This window comes from Anticarsia gemmatalis, chromosome 30, assembly GCF_050436995.1.
Source record: "Anticarsia gemmatalis isolate Benzon Research Colony breed Stoneville strain chromosome 30, ilAntGemm2 primary, whole genome shotgun sequence".
Classification (NCBI taxonomy): domain Eukaryota; kingdom Metazoa; phylum Arthropoda; class Insecta; order Lepidoptera; family Erebidae; genus Anticarsia; species Anticarsia gemmatalis.
In genome coordinates, this window is record NC_134774.1 from 1,432,350 (window position 1) to 1,453,159 (window position 20,810).

General features: G+C 38.8%; 1 protein-coding gene across 1 annotated transcript in view; it reads right to left on the minus strand.

Annotated features, from left to right (window-relative positions):
- The window catches only part of PAPLA1 (Phosphatidic Acid Phospholipase A1), a 108,733-nt gene that overhangs the window by 27,002 nt on the left and 60,921 nt on the right, over positions 1 to 20,810 (minus strand). The window contains exon 2 of the mRNA XM_076133645.1: positions 4,615 to 5,337. Within this exon, the coding sequence (XP_075989760.1) occupies positions 4,615 to 5,337 (723 nt within the window). The remainder of the gene's footprint in view (positions 1 to 4,614; positions 5,338 to 20,810) is intronic.

Below are 20,810 nucleotides of genomic sequence, written 5' to 3' on the forward strand. Positions count from 1 at the left end.
TCCTCTAAAATATGTAAACTCATGTAACATTTAAATAGACTATTCGTTCCGGATGGAGACCCGTACTCTCCAATAATAATGAATTTAGATTAAACATGACTAATAGGTAGTAAAAGCGTTTCAAACAGAGTAATTATATGTACTACAAGTCAGGAAACTATCTCTTGTCATACAGGTTTAACTAGGAACCAATTAGATGGCTAATAACTGGAATAATCCAGTTTATAGTAGATATATAACGAGGAAAATCTGTCTACATTTTAATTGATGGAAGTACTTGGGAGACGAACACGCGATAACAATGCTAACTAATATTGTAAACAGGTCTGGAATTTAGGCTGAGGTGCTCACAGCCAGTTGTGCTCACCGGTCGGTATTTGATCTGTGGGCTAAGCAACCGTTGGCGCGGTCATTCTATAGATGGGTGACCGCATAGTGTTATTTGAAATCAGCGTCTCCGTGCTTCGGAGGGCACGTAAAAAGTCGGTCCCGGTTGTTGTCTACTAAGATAACAGTCAGAACAACTATGACACTAGGTTGACCACTAACCATACGATAGATAGAATTTAGCATGGAGATACTATAAACCGAAAGACTTCGCTATCTGTCTGTCTTTCATCAGGCTGTATCTCATGAACCGTATGTAATGTATTTTTGCTCTTGATCTTTGCTTACGGTATTGATCATAGCAATAATTATGGGCATTTATAAATATAACTGTTATGCAACCTTTTGGGCGGGAGTCCAACTCGCACTTGGCCCGCTTTTTTTAACCCATTACTGACCCATTGCTAACCAAAAGTCACCACCCGAATAAGGGAGGGGGCTAGGCCTTAAGTCGTACAGAACTATGATCCATACTAATTACTAATATAATATAATAAATACGAAAGAAACTCTGTCTGTCTGTTATTCAATCACACCTAAACTACTGAACCAATCTACATGAAATTTGGAAGAGAGACAACATAGGCTACTTTTTTGAAAATGATGAATTCCCATGGGAAAATTCAGGTGCCGTACAAAGACGCGGGTAAAAGCTAGTTGTACATATTTTTCCCGATAGATTTAAAATCGCTTTAGCAAAGAGTATGGAGTCTATAGTAAAGAAAATATGTTTTTCTTGGTGGCGTGTAGTGAAGCAAGTTTGTAGCCCGCGCCCAGCTGTCTGCAACGCCAATTATATTAGTAATAGATAACTTGCTGTGCGCGTCTCCATTATACGTGACGGCATTAGTAGATGGTCTTTTTATATTAGGGTATTTAGTTTAGGATAAAATAGATTTTTTGATAAGTTTGTTAACAATGTACTTCAACTCTTTTTTTGTCTAAAATTGTGTTAATTTTATTTATATAAAAATACTTCGTTACAACTTGATATTTTAAAGCATTCCAGGTTTCATTTATGTCTGTACGTACAACAATATATTTAACTAGCTGACCCGCGCAACTTCGCTTGCGTCACATAAGAGAGAACGGGTCAAAATTTTCCCCGTTTTTGTATCATTTTTCACTGGTACTCTGCTCCTATTGGTCGTAGCGTGATGATATAATAATATAGCCTATAGCCTTCCTCGATAAACGGGCTATCTAACACTGAAAGAATTTTTAGAATCGGACCAGTAGTTCCCGAGATTAGCGCGTTCAAACAAACAAACTCTTCAGCTTTATAATATTAGTATAGATGTATTTTCAAGTTAACGAACAGTTTATTCGGGGTCTAGTGGTGACGGCTAATTATTATTTGGAAAATTCATATATCTATTAGATATTTATGTTTAGTAATCTGCCATAAAGAAACTCCCTCATTTACGCAAATAACATTAACGAAAAAGCATTATCAGATGCTCTCCTAACTTAATTTTCTACTACTATGATCCACTACGGACAACCGGCTAGCTATCGACAAATTTTACCCGAAAATTTGTTTAACGCCTCTACCGGGCTCCGTAAGAACTATTTTGGCAGTACATTTTAAATGTCAAACTCTCAATACTCGATAGTGCAGACTATACAGAATTGTGCTAAAGTAGAAGATCCATACGTCACGATATTTCCGTACCAATGGACACACACTAACAACATCTTCTAAGCCACAATTAAGTATGACACGTTATAAATACTGCCTTGTACAGTTCCTTGTACCAGTGAAACTCTATATTCATGGTACTAATAAACTAACTAATATGTACATTAATAATACTTATATTATAACTGTGAAAGTTTGAGTGTTTTGCGTAGACGTTTGTTACTCAATAACGTTAAAACTACTGATAGGATTTTGATACATTTTTACCGGGTTATAAATCTTAATGTTACTATCTCAATCATCCAAATCTATACTAATATTATAAAGCTGAAGAGTTTGTTTGTTTGTTTGTTTGTTTGAACGCGCTAATCTCAGGAACTACTGGTCCGATTTGAAAAATTCTTTAAGTGTTAGATAGTCCATTTATCGAGGAAGGTTATAGGCCATATATCATCACGCTACGACCAAAAGGAGCAGAGTAGCAGTAATTAATGTTACAAAAACGGGGAAAAATTTCACCCATTCTCTCTTATTGGACGCAAGCGAAGTTGCGCGGGTCAGCTAGTCTAAATATATATATAATTCAAAGGTGACTGACTGACATATCTATCAACGCACAGCCAACAGCACTGGACGGATTGGCCAGAGACATGCAAGTAGATGTTATGACGTAGGCATCCGTTAGGAAGGATTTTGAACAATTCTCCCGGTAATATTTTCATCTGGGGGTACAAAAATTGAGCTACGTCCTATTTTCAGACTAAACAAAAATATACAAAAGCAAAAATATCATAAATATTGGTCTAGTCGGGATCATTGTGTCGGGAGGTAGTGGGTTCGATTCCCGCACGGAACATTTGTGCGATTCACAAATAACTGTCTCGTGTCTGGTTGCACTTTGGGTTCATTGTTTGTATGTTTGTAAAAGTCCCCGCGACACAAGAGCAATTCTTAGTGCGGGAGTTGTCTTTATTAAACAAAAAAAAATTATATTACTAGTTTGGTGAAGACGAGATTTTTTACAATCCAAACATACCTATATATTATTTAAAACAGTGCGTGATATATTAACACACGCACATATAATAATATGTATTATATAACACCTTATTTCACATTGACCTTAGCTAAGGTCACGGTCTGAACCGTGAGAACGACGCTTATGAAACGTGAAGATATAACTAGAGGTAGCAAGTTCGATTTTCGGGTTAGTACCTATTATCGCTGTTATACTCGAAGGTGTAGGCAGAGGTGTCTAAAACACAGGTTACGCTATTAACAATGTTAGTCCCATGTAATAAATAAAATAAATATTAATGGACAACTCACACACGGTCATTTGATTCCAAACTAAACAGAGCTTGTACTATGGTAACCAAATAACTGATAAACATACTTATATACTTCTAAATATATACTTATATAGATAAATTGACAACCAGGCTCAGAACAAATACTCGTGCTCATCACACAAAGATTTGTCCCGGGTAGGATTCGAACCCACCACACGCGGCGCTACGGTTGTTGCGGCGAGGTGACCGCTTAAACCACTGCGCCTAACGTGCAGTTAAAATAGGCGAGTCTGTTGCCATACATCGGGCACGGTACCATACTCCGGGCGATTCTCTCCTACTCTTTCTTCCTGGCTATTCGTCCCATATGGTGGAGGGGTCAGCCTTCCTTACTCTTTCTCCACTATAACTACGACCTTAGGTGACTATTGAGAAAATATTCTATGACTAACTGAGCCCTGGGACTTCGCTTGCGTAATTGAAAACAACCGGGACCGATTTTTTACGTGTCCTCCGAAGCACGGAGGCGCCCAGTTCAAATATCACTATGCGGTCACCCATCTATGAAATAACCTTGCCAAGGTTTGCTCAACCTACAGATCGTTTACCGACCGGTGAGCGCAACTGGCTACTCGGAAACGTGGGAATCGAACCTAAGACCTAACAACCAGCAGTCACTATCGCTCAAACAGAGGTAAATATGACATCATTACAAGTTCATACTTAAACGTGAATCACACAAAGATTGTTATCTTTGTGAGAACCGAACCTTAAACCTTTGCTGAACCGCTAAATTACGTGCCATTAAATTAAAACACAACAATAAAAGTTTAAATATAAAAGCTTGAAAGATAAAAAAATAATTTAAGCCTGCTTTACAAGAAACTCAAATCATTAATTGCTTGCAAAGTTATCTTACTAGCTTTTACCCGCGACTTCGTCCACGTGGTTTGTGACTTACAACAGAATTGTCTTACAGACTTTCATCCCCTATTTTATCCCCTTGGTGATAGAATAAATCAAAATCCTTTCTTAGCCGATGCCTACGTCATAACATCTACGTGATCAAAATTATTTCTTAGCCGATGCGTAACAACATCTACCTGCATGACAAATTTCAGCCCAATTCCAATTTGCGGTCACCCATCTATGAAATTACCGCGCTAAGGTTAGCTCACCCCGCAGATCGTTTACCGACCGGTGAGTTTACACTGATAAACTGCGGAGTCTCAGTAATAAATTCTTGTAGTATGGAACTCTAAAAATACAGAAAATTTATAAAAACCAACTCACCACAAATCGGAGGTTCCTTCGGCGGCGGAGCCACTTCCTTCACTTCCTCACTCATCATCGTTATACTCTGACCATGAAACGGCTCCGACCTAGCTTGACTTTCAAACGGCACATCTTGGAAACCATGCAACGTGGACCCCTGATTCCCTTGATACTGGTTACCACCTTGGTTCAAGTTATACTGGTTATCTAAAACCTGTTGGTTGCTAGGGTATGTATGTCTGTCATCAGGTGTCTGTTCTCGGCTTTTCATATTCCACATGTTTGAGAACGAGCTAAAGACCGCGTTGGCCACCTGAGGCAGAACATTAGGCAACTGAGAGAAATTCTGCGCAATATCTGCCGTCAAACTCTGCTGAACCTCAGGTATTTTATCATCGTTCAAGTTAATTTCTTCTAAATTTTCTTCTGTTTCCGCTAAATTAGCATTCGGGTCTGTATGGCTATGCAAAGGAGCGCTGACATATCGAGAGCCTTGCAATCTTGCGAAGTATTCGTTCACGTCGAAGTCGTCTTCTGATTTCGCTAAAGCTTTTGACACGGTTGTTATGGGTTGTTCAGGTTTCCTGTCATGGTGTTCGCTTTGATAGTTGTCTGGGTTATGGTGGTGATGCTGTATGGTCGTTTGAGAAGGAATAGGATTGGAATTGGAGTCGCCTGAGGGGTAATTTGTCGGTTCATATTCGGTGTGCGCCAGGGTCTGTACGTGGGGCCCGGATTGATCTGGAACAAAAGATAAAGTTTATAAATATTGGTGTACATATAAGAAAATTGTTAATATTTTATTCTATTGCGTAAAGAACTCTATGTAAATCAGGTTGTATTTTTGTTATAGAGAAGAAATATTAATATGAAGCGACCGAGTATTCCACTATTTTTAAACGCTGCTAGACCCGTCTCTCTTTTTAGAATAAGAAAGGAATTCGATATTCAGACAAATCCAACAGAATATATCCTTGTAACTGATACTTCCAATTTTGGATAACCTTTCGACCAAAATTGAAAGTAATATAATAATTATACTCTAAAATCTTTTATTTTCTTCTCTCACATAGATTTGTACATAGGTGAAACTTAAACAATTTGATCAAAAAAATTTACACGATGATTTGAAAATTGATGAAACATTGTACTACCATGCACAATTATTAGGTCGGAGAAAAAGTCTTTTCGCATTATAGTACGTATGAAAATGTAATAAAATCTTTTCTCTACACAAAAAAACTCGATATTTGGGTACCTCACGAGCTCACTGAAAGAAACCTAATGAACCGTGTACTCATTTGTGATTCTTGAAGCCAAATAGATTTTATTTCAAGTTCATACATACTATAATGCAAAAAGACTTTCCCCGACCTAATATATTTTGGTTCATCTAAAATCCAATCCCACATTGGTCACTATTTCAAAAATCTAGCTTATAATAATCTGTGTCTTTTCCTCTAGGGAAATACCGAATTCTTTGTTAATAAACCTGCCATTATACGACTACTAACTTGTTTTATTTTTAACACTCATTCATCGTATAAAGTAGATATTGATGGATCATAAATATTGATTTATGTGTAAAATAATTGTATATTTTATACATATATACATAAAATCACGCCTTAATCACATAGAAGTAAGCAGAGACCACAGAACGCCACTTGGTACAATCCTTACAAACTTCCCTTGCTGAATTGATTTTGTCTAAACGGGTTCAGTCCAAAAACTTTGAGAATTCATGGTCTACAACCGTATGATAAAAAAAATTTAACTCATTAATGACCCACTGCTGGGCAAGGGTCTACTCCCCGTAATGAGGCAGGGGTTAGGCCTTGACTCTACCACACAGGCCAATTGGGACGTTGCACACCTTCAAGAAATGTTCTAAAGAACTCTAAGGCATGCAAGGTTGCATCACGATGTTTTCTATCACCGTTAGAACAAGTGATAACTATTTCTAATACACACATCACTTGGGAAAGTCTATGCCGTATTCGGGTTCGAACCTGCAATCCCTTGCGTTAACAACTTATACCACTCGGCTATCACTGCCTTATCTATACTAATATTTTGAAGCTGAAGAGTTTCCGATAGAGGTCCGATTTGAAAAATTCTTTTAGTTTTAGATAGCCCATTTATCGAGGAAGGCTATAGGCTTTCTATAGCATCATTACGCTACGACCAATAGGAGCAGAATACCTGTAAAAAATGTTACAAAAACGGGGAAAAATTTCACCCATTCTCTCTTACGTGACGCAAGCGAAGTTGCGCGGGTCAGCTAGTAAGTAGTAGTAAGTAATAAGTGAATAAAGTAAATAATATCGCAGCAATACGTCACATTCTGTCTTAACCTTGATACAAAACAAGTTGGTTCACTAAAGTTGGTAATAAAACGGAAACCGCATTGAATTCTGTCAAGGCGTAATTATTTACCTAGTTTTATTCTAGGTCTTTTGGATCTAGACTAGTTAGATGTAGTTAGATGTCTAGATTATAGATACTTCTTATACTTCTTAATATTTTAAATGCGAAGTGGCTCTGTTTGTTACCTTTTACTGTTCAACGACTGAACCGATTCCGATGAAATTTAGCATGAAGATAGTTGGAGACTCGAGATCGAATATATTTTTCGTGCGACTTGAACAACTTTGACACTAGGTTGACCACTAACCATACGATAGATAGATTATAATAAGGCCCCAGAAATCGAACCCGGGACTTCATTTATTCGTACACTTCTAACCACGAAACAGAGTAACTTTACTCAAATTATGACTTGGTTATACTTAGATAGACATACTTAAAGACATAGTGCTCCTTTGTGTTGCGCAGTCGGGTAAACACTATATAAACGAACTAGGTGACCCGCGCAACTTTGCTTGCGTCACATAAGAGAATGGGTAATTTTTTTTCCGGTTTTTGTAACATTTTTTACTGGTATTCTGCTCCTTTTGGTCGTAGCAATGATATATAGCCTATCTATAGCCTTCCTCGACAAATAGCCTATCTAACAGTGAAATATTTTTTCAAATCAAAAAGAGATTAGCGCGTTCAAACAAACTCTTCAGCTTTATAATATTAGTATATAGATTATCACGTAAAATTTAGTATGTAATATAAATACTACGCGCCGTATGTATTTTTGTAATAGCATTTACTCATGTGCGGTGTCGCAAGTCGGCTTGACCAAATTTGGTGATGTTTGCGTCAACGTTCACCTATATACACGCGAGTTATCGATGTGTAATGAATCTATTTATTTACTACTCGATTTGTGATGAATTATAAAATTCTGGTAATGTACCTTTAAAAGCAGTGATAGCCGAGTGGTATAAGTTGACTCCTCCCACGCAAGTGGTCGCAGGTTCGAACCCGAGGCAACACACCAATAACTTTTCGAAGTTATGTGTGTATTAGAAATAATTATCATATGCTCCAACGGCGAAGGAAAACATCGTGAGGAAACCTTGCATGCCTAAAATTTGTTTAATACTTACATTTATTGAGGGCATGCAAAGTACCCGACCCGCACTTGGCCAGCGTGGTGGACTCAAGACCTAACCCCTCCCTCATTACGGGAGGAGACCCTCGCCCAGCAGTGGGACAGTAATGGGTTAAAATTTATTTTAATTTAATGTACCTTGAGTACATATATCAGCTTACCTCCGGTTTCTGTGTACATATAACGGCAGTTTATATATTCAATAGTGTTTAAAGTCACTGGAAAAAAAACGCTATTGAATAGATAAACTACCGTTAAATGTACTCAGACACCGGGGGTCAGTCTTCCTTCCAAGCTATGTTGGAGTCGGCTTTCAGTCTCACCAGATGCAGCTAAATAGTGTTTTACATGGAACGACTGTCTATCAGACCTCCACAACACAGTTACCTGGGTTATAACACGATACCCTTTGGTAAGACTGGTTGTCAGACTGTCAAGCTTCTGACTAAACTGGTAACGACTGTCAAAGATCTTTGAGAATGACAGCCGGGACCCACAATTTAACGTGCCTTCCGAAACACGGAGAAACTCCTCAGAACAACCTCGACAAGCGTTGCTTAACCTCCTCACAGCAATGTCTTGAAAAAGGTCAAGTTTGTAATACTCGTAACCGGCGGTCCTGTATGACAAGATGCATGTATGTGAATGAAGCAAGGGAAGTTTGTAAGGATCGTACCAAGTGACGTTCTTTGGTCTCTGACCTACCCTTAGGGGGAAGAGATGTCGTCCTGGCCACTTTATGGTGACTGTTGAAGGAATACCGTCAGGTTTTTGGTCGGTATGCCCAAATTTAAAGCCGAAACGCCTAGCCGGCGAGAGCCCGACAGACCCCCGCTTCCTCTCTGGAGCGGGACATGCAGTAATCTGCCTTCGTGGCGCAGTGGTTTAGGTCGCCACGCCGATACCACTGTGTCGGGAGGTCGTGGGTTCGATTTCACACGGGACAATTATTTGTGCTATCCACAAATCATTGTTTCGGGTCTGGTTGTGCTTTGTGTCCGTTGTTTGTATGTTTGTTTGTTTGTAAAAGTCCCCGCGACACAAGAGCAATTCTTAGTGAGGGAGTTGTCTTTTAAAAAGCAAAAGCAAAAAAAAAGTAATGCATTTTCCTGACGAAAAAAAAAACAAAAAAGGGGGGAAGAGGTGTGATATTACGTGCGTATGTATTTCAAGAATCAAGTTTAATTCCTATTTAAGTAGCAGTAAAACCTGATGTTGGAAATCACTTTCTACGAGTAAGTAATTCATAATATTAGTTGGCGAGTTACTGCACTAACCTGTTTAGGCAACCTAGGAAACTAAGCTACGTAGGTAATACTATAAAGTCTAAGGCTCACTACACACATATTAGGTTCAGCTTCACAAGGTCCGATAGACTGTCGCTCCTTCTCAAAGATCTTTGACAGTCGTTAACAGTAGTCAGAAGCTTGAATGTCTGACAACCAGTCTTACCGAAGGGTATCGTGTTATATCTCAGGTAACTGTGTTGTGGAGGTCAGATAGACAGTCGCTCCATGTAAAATACTAGTATTCAGCTGCATCCGGTGAGACGGGAAACCGACTCCAACATAGTTGGAAGAAAGGCTAGACTGATGAAAATTTGATGTGTGTATGTCTTTCTAGGACGTCTACACAAGATTTTATGTATGTACACACAACTTTTAAACTCTCGCGTCGCATGTTTAATGTATGGGTTGCACTCGCTGTGGTCGCAGTCAGACCACGGCGAGTGTAACCTGCGCCGAAACGTTAGGCATTTTAAGGTAAAATGCGTGTTTGCGTTAATTTTCGTATTCTATTATTACTATGTATCATATATACATAGTAATAATAGAATACGTATATGTATGTACAACCACCTAAACAACTAGGAACGGAAGTATATGAGTGTACATCTATGTCATATTTTTTTTGGAACATATCGTCAAACTATGAAGCAACGACCGTGCCTTGAACAAACTATTATTATCACTGACTCATTTAACTAGAACTGTAGTTAAAAAGTCAATTAACTAGAACTGTAGTTAAAAATGATTATCAAATTGTTTACTTATTACGTCATTAAGGTACTGTAGGAACACACAGTGTATTCACAGTGAGTAAGATTTGCGACAATTTCTTTCTTCTTATAGGTTAGTGGTCAACCTAGTGTCAAAGTTGTTCACGCCCGACTTTTGAAGTGGCTTAACGACTGTTATCTTAATCGACAACAACCGGGACCGACGTTTTACGTGCCCTCCGAAGCACGGAGATGGCCAGTTCAAATATCATTATGCGGTCACCCATCTATGGAATGACCGCGCCAAGGTTTGCTTAACCCACAGATCGTTTACGGACCGATGAGCGCAACTGGCTATGGCCGCCACGAAGCTTTTGGTATGTATGTATTAGCGAAAAGATCCAAGCTAATATTATAAATGCGAAAGTAACTTTGTCTGTCTGTCTGTTACTCAATCACGCCTAAACTACTGAACCAATTTGCATGAAGGAGACATTTTGATATCCGACAAAGGACATAGGCTATATCATCACGCTACGACCAAAAGGAGCAGAGTACCAGTAAAAAATGTTACAAAAACGGGGAAAAATTTCACCCATTCTCTCTTATTGGACGCAAGCGAAGTTGCGCGGGTCAGCTAGTAACAAACTATGTTATCTTACTGTAACTATACCTACACTATGTGTTAAGTTAACGTGAACTTACTACAAAGGGCGTGGACAGATAGCTTTGGTATGTAGGCCTGCGGAGTGGTCACTGTGACGCCGATAAATATACCTATAGGTATTTAGACTAAATACCTATGTACTGTGTTTATGTACAGCGCGTGTGCGTGTCAGACACTATGACAGTACAGAAACTGGGTTATTCCCCGAGTACCCAGATCCCGGAGAGCCCCGATTTATTTTTAAAATAGTTTGTTAGGATAAAAATAAATCGGGGTTCTCCGGGACAGGAGCCTCGGGGATCGGGGTACTTAGAATGACCCCAGAAACTAACGTACATACATCAAATAAATAAATATTTTATACACGGTCATCTGATTCCAAACCAAGCAGAGCTTATACTGTAACCAGATAACTGATGAACATACTTATGTACTTCTAAATACATACATATATAGATACGTTAACAACCAGGCTCAGAACAGATACTCGTGCTCATCACACTAATATTTGTCCCAGGAGGGAACCCACCACACGCGGCGCTACGGTTTCTGCGGCGAGGTGACCGCGTTTACCACTGCGCCAAACGTGCAGCCATAGTAACATTGTTTTAAGGCTCGTAATCCAAATTATTTTTCCCTTTTAAAGCATAAAAAATGTTCCACCCCAATTATCAAACCACATGATCCTAAACTAAATACGAATTTTGTAACAATATTTTTATACAACAATATTCTTTTTGACATTTCTTAAAAGGCCTAACCCCTCCCTCATTACGGGAGGTGACCCTTGCCCAGCAGTGGGACAGCAATGAGTGAAATTTATTTATTTATTTCTCAAAAAGCAGCTGATTTAACTAGTAACCAAATACCCTATTTTGTTGCTCCTTTTAGCAACAAGGCTGTATTTACCCATTTACATAGACAAACCAATCATCAAATTAGTATTTCCGCAAAATTACTAACTCCAAACTTATTCACAACATGAATCAGTCAAAGTTGTCGCATGTGTAACACAGATGTCACTATTATCTTGAACCACACCTCATATCCTGTACAAATCATGTTTCGTTTACATACAAACATACATACATGAAATCACGCCCTTTACCTATAAGGATAGATAGGCGCCCATAGCCCGTTGCGCTCACCGGTCGGTAAACGATCTGTGGGTTAAGCAACCCTAGGCGCGGTCATTCCATAGATGGGTGACCGCATAGTGGTATTTAAACTGGGAGTCTCCGTGCTTCGGAGGGCACGTAAAAAGTCGGTCCCGGTTGTTAGCTACTACAATAACAGTCGTTAAGCCACGTCAAAGGCCTTCGGGCTTGAACAACTTTGACACTAGGTTGACCACTAACCATACGAGAAAGAAAGAGACCTATAAGGATAGGCAAAGACGTACGTCACATACTACGAACGCTATCATGGCTTAGCCTTTCTTCCAACTATGTTGAAGTCGGCTTCCAGTCTCACCGGATGCAGCTGAATACCAGTGTTTTATATGGAGCGACTGTCTATCTGACCTCCACAACACAGTTGGGTTAGGTATATCACGATACCCTTCGTTAAGACTGGTTGTCAGACTTTCAAGCTTTTGACTACTGTTAACGACTGTCAAATATCTTCGAAAATTACAGCCGGGACTAACAATTTAACGCGCCTTCTGAAACACGGAGGAACTCGATATGTATATGATGGTCACCCATCCACTGACCAACCTCGGCAAGCATACCTTAACTTCAGAGATCGATCTGCTGTTGTTACTTAGCCACGAGCTCTTCATACAATCTCCATGGTAATTCCCCATAAGCAGTTATGTTATCTTAATACTACGATCAGTGTGTATACAAACAATGGCGCTGTCACATCCTGCTATTACAGTGATTATAAGATGATGTGTTTTAATCACGCGTGGAAGCTTGCTAGCTTCGACCCGTGGCTATGCGTGAAATGTAATACAGTTGCCGCCAAATAACTTGAACAATTTCTCTATAATATATCATAGGGAACGATTTCTAGGTCCGCTTTGAAAGAATAGCAGAGCGCGACGGCTAGGGCTATGGCGCTTCGATCGCTTGTTTGGTAGAACAGTCAACCGAGAGTCCTCTGCACTGGGTCTACGTTCAGTTTGCTTTCTAAAATAACTTCTTGTGTTCAAGTTGCTTGGCGTCACCTATACCAGGTTGTGTATGTGTGTGCAAAATTGCATCAAAATCTGTAATACTATTTGCTTCTGGCTATGATTTTGTCCCCGTGAAAGGTTTTTCCGGGGGTAAAAAGACCTGACTGCCTCCGTAGCGCAGTGGTTTAGGTCACCACGCCACTACCATTGCGACTGGAGGTCGTGGGTTCGATTCCCACAAGGAACAATTATTTGTGCGATCCACAAATAATTGTATCGTATCTGGAACCAGATAATACAACCTACAACCTTGTAGTTTGTGTCTGTTGTTTGTATGTTTGTAAAAGTCCCCGCTACACAAGAGCAATTCTTAGTGCGGGAGTTCTCTTTAAAAAAACAGAAAACAGAAATACTACTATGCGGCCACCCATCTTTTTAATGACCGCGCTTTGGTTGCTTAATCTTGTGATTGTTTACCGACCGGTGAGCACAACTGGCTATGAGCGCTTTAGTAAACAAATAATTGTTTTGATAAAATCACGACCGACGTAAAGGAAGTTCAAATTGCAGTCCTTTCGTCAGAAAGGTTCGCCAATTATGGTCAATATAATTATTTAATACTAGCTGACCCGTGCGGCTTCGCTCGCGTGAATGATTTTTTTATACTAATACAAAGCTTAATTATTCCTTAACAACAAAATATGCTTTTTTTTTCACGAAAAATATTCTCAAAATTATTTATACCTCATATAACTCGCGCTAAAGCATATCCGCCATTAAAACTGTTGCCATGACAACGGAATTTTGTTAATTCAATGTCATTATAATATTGATTATTCGCGGCTTCGGTGGCGAAACCTGAATTTTTCCGGGAAATGCGTCATTTTCCCGGGGTAAAAAGTAGCCTATGTCCTTTCTCGGGTATCAAACTATCTCCATACCAAATTTCATGCAAATTGGTTCAGTAGTTTAGGCGTGATTGAGTAGCAGACAGACAGACAGACAGAGTTACTTTCGCATTTATAATATTAGTATGGATCATAAACATTTTTCGTAACTTGAGGCCGACCGCGATTTCGTCCGCGTGGAAACCCTTCCTTTGTAAATCCCGATCCCTCGGGAACTCCGTGATAAAAAGTAGCCTATGCGTTATTCTGAGTCGTCAGCCACCTATATACCAAATTTCATCGTAATCGGTTCTGTAGTATTTGCGTGAAAGAGTTACAAACATCCATACATACTCACAAATTTTCGCATTTATAATATTAGTAGGATCATTAACATTTATTCGAAATATGTCGTTCTTGATACTTGCTCCGGAAATTGTCTTTAACATACTTCCGTTTGTAATTAAATAAAATGTACTTTAGAGTTTGTTTTTAAGCAGTGATAACTGAATGATATAATTTGGCACCTAAGTAAATGGTCGACGGTTCGAACCCGCCCACACCAATGACTTTTCCAAGTGATGTGTGTATAAGAAATAATTATCTCTTGCTTGCTCTAACAAACGAAATATAAAAAACAAATAGAAAAGCAAATATATTTGTTTTTTTTGCCCATTACTGTCCTACTTCTGGCCCAAGGTTTCCCGGAATTAGGGAAGATTTTCTCTTCGACTACACCACGCTGTCCTAGTTCGGGTTGGGGACGTTGCAGACCTACAAGCACTGTTCTAAAAACGCTCTGACTTGCATCACGATGTTTTCTTCACCGTTGGAACAAGTGATAGTTATTTCTTACTAGCTGACCCACGCAACTTCGCTTGCGTCACATAAGAGAGAATGAGTCAAAATTTTCCCCGTTTTTGTAACATTAATTACTGGTACTCTGCTCCTATTGGTCGTAGCGTGATGGATAGTGATGATATATAGCCTATAACCTTTCTCGATAAATGGGCTATCTAACACTGAAAGAATTTTTCAAATCGGACCAGTAGTTCCTGAGATTAGCGCGTTCAAACCAACAAACAAACAAACTCTTCAGCTTTATAATATTAGTATAGATACACACAACTGTGAAAAGTTATTGGCGTGTTGCCTCGGGTACGAACCTTCGACACCTTGCGTTGCGCATGCATAAAGCAATCGGCTATCACTGCTCTTACCCGTTGTTTGTATGTTTGTAAAAGTCTCCTCACCACAAAATTACTAGTTATCTCGACACCAGATTTTAAATACAGTCGTTGACTAACTCAAAAGGAAAATAATTTACATTACGGGAAGTCCAAAATTGATTATTTGGAATAAGAAAAAAACAGTTTTTTGAAATCCATTTGGGAATTCCTTAAGGAAACTTGCATTTAAGATGTCTATATGATGCTATTGCAAAAAATGTATGGACTTCCATCTTTAAAGTTAGCTCTTAAGAAAGTAATTGAGTAGTTGACTGGGTTAACGAAAAATTATTAAACTCGTACTCGTTAAAGGTTCATCTAAAATGCTCAGACTTTGTAATTTTCCGTAAATAATGTTGAAATTGTAATTATTAAAGACTATAACATTTTCTTAGTGACGTCACTATGTCGTATTTTTATACTAAAATGTGTTTAAAGTGATGAAACCTTGCATGCATAGTGTGACGTAGTTTTGTCTCTGCCTACCCTTATATATATTATATAAACCTTGCATGCATAGTGTGACGTAGTTTTGTCTCTGCCTACCCTTATATGTAAAAAACGTGATTTCGTGTATGTATGTATAACAGCCGCGCGGCTCGATCTCTGAGGTTAAGCCGCGCTTGCCGAGGTTTTTCTGTGGATGGATGACCACCACATACATATCGAGTTCCTCCGTGTTTCGGAAAGCACGTTAAGTTGTGGGTCCCGGCTGTAATTGTCGAAGTTCTTTTATATTCGTTACTAGAAGTCAGAAGCTTGAAAGTCTGACAAGCAGTCTTACCGAAGGGTATCGCGTTATAACCCAGGTGACTGTGTTGTGGAGGTCAGATAGGCAGTCGCTCCATGTAAAATATTGGTATTCAGCTGCATCCGGTGAGACTGGAAGCCGACTCCAACATAGTTTGGAAGAAAGGTTTATTTGTTACACATTCTCCTTTACGACTCCGCTCACCCATCCCTTTCTAAGCCTCACGTCACCTCACTTAACTATCACGTTACTAACGACGCAACACATAATCTAAGTAATGTTACGTCACCAGTTCATTGACCCTTCACTTTCACACGTCCGAGCAGTTAATGATTTACAAAGTTGTTTCTATACCTACTGCGAGAAAAAAGGGTTATGTGTTTATATATACTCTCCAGCTAAAACTAACCTTTTTTAAAGACAACTCCCGCACTAAGAATTGCTCTTGTGTCGCGGAGACTTTTACAAACATACTAACAACGGACACAAAGCACAATCAGACCCGGAACAATTATTTGTGGATCGCACTAATAATAATAATTGTTCCGTATGGGAATCGAACCCACGACCGACGCAATGGTAGCGGCGTGGCGACCAAAACCACTGTCACCGCTTGACAACCAGGCATAGAACGCGTGCTCATCACACAAATATTAGTCCCGGGTGGGATTGGAACCCACGCGGCGCTACGGTTATTGCGGCGAGGTGACCACGTTAACAACTGCGCAAAACGTGCAGTTAGATAATTAAGAATAAAATCAGCTTAGCCTTTTTCCAAACTATGTTGGAGTCCGCTTCCAGTCTCACCGGATGCAGCTGAATACCAGTGATTTACATGGAGCGACTGCCTATCTGACCTCCACAACACAGTTACCTGGGTTATAACACGATACCCTTCGGTAAGACTGGTTGTCAGACTTTCAAGCTTCTGACTACTGTTAACGACTGTCGAAGATCTTCGAAAATGACAGCCGGGACCCACAATTTTACGTGCCTTCCGAAACACGGAGGAACTCGATATGTGTTTAATGGTCATCCATCCACAGAACAACCTCGGCAAGCGTGACTTAACCTCAGAGATCGATCCGCGCGGCTATCGTTAACTAAGCCACGAGCAGATAATTAAGAATATAAGAATAATTTAATAGAATAGCCTGATCAGGTGTTAAACAATAACTTGATCTTTACAATCGTGATCACACGTGTACGATCGTCGATCAATCAGTAATGACCGTCAGTTATCACCGTGTACCAAGTTGAACCGGTCGACTCGCTCTTGACCGTGCCGTAAGGCCACACTATTGTATCACCAAGTTGTTTATTACTTTGTAAAGTAACGACAAGTTTTAAAAGATCAATGTATATAAGACTAGAGGCCGCCCGCGACTTAGTTCACGTAAAAAAAACCCGTTTGTTTGTCGTATGGTTAGTGGTCAACCTAGTGTCAAAGTTGTTCAAGCCGCCCGAGAGGACTTTGACGTGGCTTAACGACTGTTATCTTAGTAGATAACAACCGGGACCGACGTTTTTACGTGCCCTCCGAAGCACGGAGACGCCCAGCTCAAATACCACTACGCGGACGACCATTTATGGAATGACCGCGCCAAGGTTCGCTTAACCCACAGATCGTTTACCGACCAGTGAGCGCAACTGGCTATGAGCGCTTATATTTAAGTAAAGTTAAATAATGATCACTTGTAACGGTGAAGGAAAACATCGTGATAAAGCTTGCAAACACAGCCTCCATTCTCACTACAGTATCTCTTTGAATGAACACAAAAGCTTATACAACAAGCTTTCATTCAATTACATTTATTTCAAGCTTAGTACAATAGATGTACACATGGTCAATGTTGCGTACGTGACTACAACTAGTGGTTCATCTTGAAAAGTTCGAGCTGTTTAGATGATACTACTGAGAGTATAGTTACTTCGATTCTCAGCCGGCTTAGGGCGCGTTCCCACTATGTCGTAACGATAAATTAGGTTGACCACTAACCATACGATAAGAAGGAGAAGAAGTCATGCAAGGTTTCATCACGATGTTTTCCTTCACCGTTACAAGTGATCATTATTTATCTTAACTTAAATATATCTCGCAATGTGGTTCACCTCATTTATATCTAGTATTTGTATAAAAATCCATATTAATTGGAGCAAAATCACGTGCATAGTCACATGACTACAATTCCTTTGCAACTATGTATAAATGTATACCAAATAACTTCGAGTAACTTTTGAAAATAATAAAATAAATTAAACCCATTAATATCCCACTGCTGGGCAAGGGCCTCCTCCCGTAATGAGGGAGCGGTTAAGCCTTGAGTCTACCACGCCGACCGAGTGCGGGTTAGGGACTTTGGACCTCTAAGAACTGTTAAAAATCTCTTAGGCAAGGTTGTATCACGATGTTTTCCTTCACCGTTATAACAAGTGATCATTATTTCTAATACACACATCACTTGGAAAAGTCATTGGTGTATTCGGGTTCGAACCGTAGACCACTTGCGAGGGAGGTGCCAACTTATACCAATCGGCTATCACTGCTAGATAAATTCCCGAGAAAAGTTTTAAGTATATAATCCACTGGCTGACCCGTGCAACTTCGTTTGCGTCACATAAGAGAGAATGGGTCATAATTTTCCCCGTTTTTTGTAACATTTTTTACTGTTACTCTGCTCTTATTGGTCGTAGCGTGATAATATATAATCTATAGCCTTTCTCAATAAATGCGCTATCTGACACTGAAATAATTTTTTAAATCGGACCAGTAGTTCCTGAGATTAGCGCGTTCAAACAAACAAACAAACTCTTCAGCTTTATGATATTAGTCTAGATTAAGGTCTATTAAGTACAACTTGGGGTAAGTCGCAGGCGGCCACTAGTATAATATACTACTAAATGCATTCTTAAGTTAACAAATAGTTCAAATATTTTGTTTGTTATTACATTGATCTAGTTTAGAAAGGGACCGCGCGTTAGAGCGAGAGGGAAATAATAGTTGTAGTACTAGAGAATGGTTATATGCGAGAAGGTAGCAAGAATATTAATATTAAAACTCTTTAAAAGCTTTAAATAAGCATTTGATTACAAACTAAGCAGAGCTTGTACTGTAACCAGATAACTGATAAACATACTTATATACTTATAAATGTATGCTTTTATAGACACACTAGCTTAAACCCGCGACTTCGTCCGCCACCTGAATTTTTCCATGGGAATGCGTCATTTTCCGGGGTAAAAAGTAGCCTATGTCCTTTCTCGGGTATCAAAATATCTCCGTACCAAATTTCATGCAAATTGGTTCAGTAGTTTAGGCGTGATTGAGTAACAGACAGACAGAGTTACTTTCGCATTTATAATATTAAGTATAGCTGACCCGCGCAACTTCGCTTGCGTCACTTATGATAATCATAATTTTTCCCGTTTTTGTAACAATTTTCACTGGTACTCTGCTCCTATTAGTCGTAGCGTGATGATATATAGCCTATATCCTTCCTCGATAAATGGGCTATCTAACACTGAAATATTTTTTCAAATCGGACCAGTAGTTCCCGAGATTAGCGCGTTCAAACAAACAAACAAACAAACTCTTCAGCGTTATAATATTAGTATAAAAGTATAGATTATTATAGATATTAAATATAGATTAACAACCAGGCTCAGAACAGAATGATACTCGTGCTCATCACACAAATATTTGTTCTGCAAATCACTCTGATGAACGTTTATTTCATCACTTGTTATAACACAAGTGATGATTGTGAAACAAAAGGATGCCACAATCAAATACGTTATTTCGTGTAGTTATTAACTGATAAATACGTGACTATATATTAATTATAGTATTACTAAACGATAATAATTATGAATTACATCGTTACTACAGTGTTTATGAATGAAGATTTTGAAATGTGTTAAGTAATTTAATGAGTGAATTGACGGAAAAAATATTTATTTTTGAAAAAGCTCACGCAATAAGTATTGAACTCGTTGCAAACACACAAACAGTAGCCACCTTTACACACACACTCTATCGCGCACACACACACATTCTTAGGAGCGTGCAGAATTACGCGCGGGAAAACAGACAAGAATTGAAATTCCCAGATTAATAAGAACACAAAAAAACAAAAATTCGAAAATCCTAGCAATGAGTAATGTCAATTTGGGTAACTTTGAATCATTTGGGTAACATTGACAGTGGGAATTTGAACTAGTTTCGATTATTTTTTCATATGAAACCAACACAGTTGATAAAGGTTTTTATTTTAGTTTTGCAAACTTTTATCAATTGTGTTGGTTTCATATGAAAAAATAATGGAAACTAGTTCAAATTCCCACGTTCAATGTTACCCAAATGATTCAAAGTTACCCAAGTTGACTGTATGCAAATACTTCTTAAACTACAAAATCATGATTTTTATTAACACAGCTGTTTAAGGTAATAATTATAATTACTTAATTAAAATGCATAATATTATATTTGAATCAGGTGATATCGTTGAATATTTTTTATACAATCATTTACGGAACAAAACGTTATATTTATTAATTAGTTAAAACACGTGGTGATAATGGAGGAAAATAAAAAAAGGGGACGGCTTTTGCCCGGAATTTGTACAGTAAAGGCTAAAAAATAAGAAAATATAAACGAAATCAATACCTACTAATGTTCTGTTTTTTTTAAAGACCTCTCTTCCACTTAGAATTGCTCTCGCGGGGACTTTTACAAACATACAAACAACGGACACAAAGTACAACCAGATTCGAAACAATTATTTTTAGATCGCACAAATAATTGTTCCGTGTGGGGATCAAACCCTCTCAGCGTGGTGACCACCTTAACCACTGCGCCACGGAGGCCTTTAAAATCGGCACACATTAGAAATTTTCTACAAACATTTCCTGCCCTACATTTGTATGTTTGTTAAACGATTAGCAATAGATAAAGACACTCCTGAACACACCCTGCACCAACATCCTGTGAGTAACTTACATTTGTATGACTTATTAGGCAATAGTGCTGATTAGTTGGAAAACTTAGGAAA